The sequence below is a fragment of the Dicentrarchus labrax genome, unplaced genomic scaffold, assembly GCF_905237075.1.
Source record: "Dicentrarchus labrax unplaced genomic scaffold, dlabrax2021, whole genome shotgun sequence".
Lineage (NCBI taxonomy): Eukaryota > Metazoa > Chordata > Actinopteri > Moronidae > Dicentrarchus > Dicentrarchus labrax.
Window position 1 is genome coordinate 17375052 of NW_026136704.1, and position 6466 is coordinate 17381517.

Below are 6466 nucleotides of genomic sequence, written 5' to 3' on the forward strand. Positions count from 1 at the left end.
TAGGTCAAACTTCTAAACCGATATGAACTGTTACTGAAAGACGCCAGTTGTCATCATACATGGAACTGTAGTGGATGACAATAGCAGATGCTTACAGTGGGAAATGACTGTGGTGATTTCCACATACAAAGTCATCAAAGTAAGATACAGGAGAACAGGAGCAGCCACATTCCAGTAGCGGTGACAGTAAATGTGCTGAGAGGAAGTTGTTACGTAAGTGAAAAATAAGTGATAAACATAAATAATCCACAGACCTTAATATAGGGCAGAATCAAAGTTATAGTAGGTATATGTATTATTAAAAAAAACACTCCAACTTGAACATCCAGAAAATAAATTATACAAATGTATACAAATGCTAAAACTGAGATGGTAAGCTTACACTTTCAAGTTTCCCATGAAGTACTACTTGACTCTTCTTTTCAAAATTGTGGTGGTATTATTTAGATGTGCAAAGGCACCTAAAATAAGTACCTGTGTTAGCTTTAAACAATAGCAAGCAATATGCTGCGACACTAGCTCTGGTGGGCATGAGTTCCCCCAGCCCCAAGGTGGTGCTTAGGGGCTCTGTTTTTATGAATATTATGTATTATGATTGACAAACAACTGTCAACAACAGTTTTGAGGTGCTGTTCTGAAATAGTGTGATTGAAACTGCTAAAAGTTGCAATGAAGCACTTTTTGACACTAGATTGGATCCTGATCTATCTATCTATCTATCTATCTATCTATCTATCTATCTATCTATCTATCTATCTATCTATCTATCTATCTATCTATCTATCTATCTATCTGACTTCTTGTCCCTACGTAACCTTTATTAAAAATATTTTAATATCCGTTTCCTTTGAAATTCTGAGAGTTCCCATAAATGTTGTCATGCTAATTATCCTCTTCTCTGTGGTGCAAAAGCCTTTTCTACACCTATGGCAACTTCCAGTAACATGTATTTCCTGGTAGACACCCTGTACTTTCTGTTTATCTGGAATGTAATCAAACTTGAGTGCTAACTTAAAGGCTGATGGAAAGCTGCCAAAGAACGAAGACAGAAACTTTAAAAGGCATCAGTTCTCATAAACCTGACGGAGAAGAAAGAACTGTTTTCTATAACTTAGGCATTTGTGTGAAACCATGGCCAACTGTGCTCAGGTACAAAGAGGTGCTGCACAAGTGGAGACTACAAGTAACAGAGGTAATCTGTATTTTCTTGCCTATTTTAATCTTTTGTTCATTCAAATATACTTTTTAATTGTTTCTTTTTTATCTCAATACCTGACGTTGGATAATCTGTACTTAAATGTAGAAAAGTACAATGGAAACATCTGAGTAAAAATCTAAAAAGAAAATATATAAGGTGCTGTCTGCTGATTTATTATGTCATTATCAACATAGATCATTTTAAATTATTTTAAGATATTATTTGTTTTTAAACCCCACAATAGCTGCATTGTGCATGTCAATTATATACAGTAATACCATCTTTACAATAAAACATGATACATGTTACCAGCATTTAAATTCAATTTTATAATTTTTCCTTTTTCTTTTGCTGTTACCTTTTCCCAATCTGGAAAATATCCTTCATGGTCTCTGATTTTGCTTTTAATCTAAAAACAACTATACTATAGCCCAAGTTTTGGTGGCAGAGAAAGCTCAACACAATGAAACTTAAGAAACATAAACAAGTAGACAAAACCCAAGCAAACTGACAAGTGCATTGTACATGAATGCATAAATGCCATAGGAATTTTCTATTGAGCAAAGTTGCTCATCTACAATACAATATTATTGAGAGTAAACTGCCAACAGCCTACATTATACAGTATGTAAAGTTACACTTTGCCTACTGTTACAAGTATTTTCAATAACCCTCTGCAACTCAACAACGACTAAGAAAGGCATTTCCAATATTGTTTAATAGATCTGGATCCACATGAAGAACTTCGGATAGTGTTGCTTGGAAAGACAGGAAATGGGAAGAGTGCATCGGGAAACACCATCCTGAACCAAAAGGCCTTCACGTCAGTCCTCTCTCCAGGCTCTGTGACGTCAGAGTGTGAAAAGGCCAGAGGAACGGTGGATGGACGTAGAGTGGCAGTCATTGACACACCAGGAATTTATGACACAAAGTACAAAGAAGATGAAGTGATTAGAAAGCTGAAAGAATGCATCTCTCTTTCCGCTCCTGGTCCCAACGTGTTCTTGATTGTGATCAAGTTGGACAGATTCACAGAGGAAGAACAGAAAACGGTTGAACTCTTGCAGCTGGTGTTTGGTGAAAAAGCTTCAGATTACTCCATGGTTCTGTTCACTCATGGTGACAAGCTGAGAGGCACAAGAATTGAAGATTTCTTTAGAAAGAGCCCCCAGCTTAGCCATTTGATTAGAAAATGTAACTGGCGGTATCACGTCTTCAATAACAAAGTTTCCCATAGCAGTCAGGTACCTCAGCTGCTTGAAAAGATAGTAAGTATGGTCTGTGATAATGGAGGAACATTTTACACAAATGAAATGTTCCAGGAGGCTGAGAGAGCGATCCAAGAACGAGCAGAGAAGATTATGAAGGCTAGTGCAGAGCAAAAACGCAGAGAAGAGGAAAAACTGAGGGCTATGTTTAAAGGAGAACAGCTGCAGGCAGAGCTAAAGTATCTTCAAGACGAGTATACAAGAAAATCAAGAGAAAAGGCGGAGAAGAAAAACAAATTCATTGAAACTGGTTTGATCGTAACAACAGCTGAAGTGGGTATTGCAATCGGGGCTGCTGCTGGTACTGTGGGAGGTCCACTTTGCATTGGCATGGGGGCGGTGGTGGGCGGAGCTGTCGGGGCTATAGTCGGAATCTTGGTACCAGCAGCAGCAAAAGTTCTGAAAGAGAAATGCTCTGTACAATAAAACGTACTGCATTTACCTGGTGAGCACTCACTGAGGGGGACGTTACAGCCTCCTGTTACGTATCTTTAAAAAACTCATCTTTTATCATGAACTGATCAATTTGAATGGATGGACCAAAAGTAAACCTGCGGGGATTGGGGGATTAAGGGATTGTCTTTTTTATTTTAATTTCACTATGTCCCAGTTCTACTATTCTGCAGTTATGCGTCTTTGTATCTTTTCTATGGCACACTGTCCTTCCACAGTAATAATACGTTCCATGTTGAATGTCAGTGCATTATTTCTTATGAAGTAATTGTTTGTGGAGGCACCTATTTTAAACATTTCTATCATTTCTCTTACATAATCTGCCGGACTGAAAGATGATTTCAGTATCAAGGGCTTTTTATGGACAAGTGTCAGAATATAGAAACATAGCATGTGTATCATGTAAACATGTAACCTCATTTTTAACGCTACCATTTCACCTGTTTTTAGTCATTGTCATATTTTGATGTATAGATGTATAAGACATATATGTGACCATAGGGAGTGAATTACCATGTGGCCCTTTATAGCTACAGTAGGTAACTTTTATTAAAAAGTTTTTGTCATATATGCTGAAACTTTCTTTCTATGCTGACAGTTACATGAGACAGAAAATCTGTAAAAAAAAAAAAGAAAATCAGGTACCTCCTGGTATTTGCAAGAATCCACCGCGGCTGAATGAAAACAACCTTGAAAACGAGTTTTGGGACTTGAATGAAACTCAACAGTCAACTATCATTCTCAGGATTTTTTATAAAACCTACTTAAGTGTTCAGCCCTTCACTTGCTGACTCTTGTATATAAATGACACAGCCTCCATTTTCCTCCATGCCAAGACCACAAGACTGAAGCATTTGTTGATAGGGCCAGTAAGGAGAACATTGGTGAAATTAACATGAGTCAACTTTGTCCTTAAAATCTGAGGGTGAGCTACCTTTTTACTTATAGGTATTCAACTTTGGAACTCATATGACACTATATTAACACGACAAACAAAATACTGGGGAGTTGCATGCTTTCAAAGATCTAAACATCTATCATATATAAAACATTTTTTTATTTGTATGTATTTTATCATTTTTATTATGTGTGTGTTCCCACATAACGTTTGTGCAGAGTGAAAACAGACAAAGAACAGCTTTTGAAAGTTATATGTGTGTGTGTATCTGTGTGAGGCCTTTGGGGGGCCAAGTAAGTAGTCATATTTTCAAAAAGTGCTTTTGTTAGCTATGGTGTTTTTTTCTACTTCTGTTTCTAAAAGAGCTGTTTAGGCAGATGGGAAGTGGATGTGTAAAGAAGTGTACACAATAAGCAGCCACACAGAAGCACTCCAGGCAAATTCATGTCAGACAAACAGTATTCATGTAAAACACACTACCTTTATCTGTTTATCTGTGGTGGGCTAATGGTTGAATATGTGAAAAAATAAATACATTCAATTAATAATCCGTCCATATTTCTCCTCTTTGTTTCTCTTTTGTTGAAAATGACTTTGAGTCTCACTCTCTCTGCTGACAGCTGGACTCAGTGGCCCTCAGGGAAATTGACCATCTCTCTTCAAATGTCTGTTCTGCACATAAAAGAGCCACACATCGCTCTAAAGCACATTCCTACACACTCACATGTACATGCAGGACACATTCATTCATGTACAGTCATTTTCTCGCTCTTACTTGCAACAGGGACTATTTTAAGGGTTTTCTCATGCGTTAGTAATCGGTCCAAAGGCCACAGAGTACAATAGAGGTCTACAGTTAACAGCTTGGTGTGCTGTGACATTGGAGACCCATAAGTGGCTTGGGGTGAATCTGTCTTTAGAAATTAAATTCAACAAGCCAGACAAGCTCATTTCAAGCACAGACAAGCAAAAAAACATTGCATTTTGTGTGTGTCTCAATGTGGTATTTTGTGTGAGATTTTTTGGGGGGGCCGTTTGTACCAACAAGAAAATGCACTTTATATGCCGGACAAGATCTCAGACGGTGAAGTGATATAGTTACAGTTTGGTTTCTTTCTTATTTAAAGTGCGTTTTATCCAGATGTTTTATGAGCATTGTCAACATAAAAATAATACTGCTGCCCCTATTGTTTCCTCATCATTATTCATGTAATCCCAATGCATCGGCCACTGTTGTTGTTGTTGTTGTTGTTGTTGTTGTTGTTGTTGTTGTTGTCACCTGAAATTACAAATTATAATGGCAAAAAAAGACATTGCCTGTTATGATCAACTTTAGAATGAAAAAAGTGAACAGTTGACCTTCATTATAAATTTGTACCAGTTTTAGGTAGAAATAGGAAAGGATTATTCGTCATCAATGCAGATCTGCTGTTACCACCAGAGCGATGCTTCCTATCTGTGCTGATGCTTGATACGTCTCATATGATGCACTGCAGCCCTGCGGCGGTGGGGTGTGGGGAATATTATTATATTTGTTTGACTGGCTACCAAATGACATCCTCGTTTGATACGTGAAACAAGGGGAAATCACAAACCATCGGGCAATTTAAAAATGCAGCATAGTAGCACAAAACAGAATGTTAATTAATTTACTGTGCCCATTAATAAATCACGGGACCCGACAACTAATCATTATAAGCATCTCACCCGTTGTCTTCAAAATTGCAGAGATGCTGAACAGTGGCCCTTACTCCTCTTCTCTCTGATGAGCCAGGTTTGCCGTTATAAATGTTCATTAAGTCAATAATACAAGGTCAGGGGTGTCTCACTTTCTAATAAAGTAAGGGCCAGCCTATTCACAACAGAAGAGGTTTGCATGACGGATTGTACAACCACGTTGTAAATAAAATCTGTTTTGTTCTGAACAGATATACTCAAGGCAGGAGTGAAAAAGCCAGCTGTCACAGAGAGCTGCAATAACCACTAAAATATGGGAATAACGGTGCATATTTTTAGACCCTCTCTACTGGAAGGCATATTGCACATGGTTGTTCACAAGAAAAGTGACAGAAATAGTTTTGTTATGAATGAAAAAAGAGAGCTTGAGAGAGAAATCCTGCTCACTGACCAATCACTGCATGGAGTGGGTGGAAATCAGTTTCCGAAAGCGAGCCCGCCTCAGTTCCCTCATTGGAGTGGTGGGAGGTTTCTGAAGCAGTTCAAACATCCATAAAGAGGTTCTGATGGAGTCATTATTGGGTTGTTACAATATTAAGTCTACAGATGTAAATATTAATATGTTGTTCATAAATGGATTTGGGTCCAGATGCTCTGCAGCCCTTTTCTACCTGATGAATAAAAAAATAATAATTAAAAAGTAAATGCAACAGTCATGTTTGAGGGGGTTTAACACCAGCAAAGAAAGCTTTTTGCAACCTGGCAACCCAAATCCTTTGTTACACACATTATGAAATAACTTATTAATCATAATAGAGCTATTATCTATAACTTATAAACCATTTATTAAACTCAGATGAACACAAGAGAGAGAAAGACGGGGAAACATACAAATTTTAATGTAAATTTCAGATGGAGATGAATAATTCAAGGATCCACCTTTGGGATGATGAAGTTCTAAAAGAAAGTGGT

At 37.6% G+C, this 6466-nt stretch overlaps 1 protein-coding gene across 1 annotated transcript; it reads left to right on the top strand.

The window, feature by feature from the left end:
* The first annotated feature begins 1016 nt into the window (after positions 1-1016).
* On the top strand, positions 1017-4365 carry LOC127363009 (GTPase IMAP family member 9-like). The gene is made up of 2 exons (XM_051399429.1): positions 1017-1192; positions 1922-4365. Exons 1-2 carry the CDS (start codon positions 1132-1134, stop codon positions 2890-2892), a joined length of 1032 nt encoding a protein of 343 aa, XP_051255389.1. The 5' UTR covers positions 1017-1131; the 3' UTR covers positions 2893-4365.
* The last annotated feature ends 2101 nt before the right edge of the window (positions 4366-6466 follow it).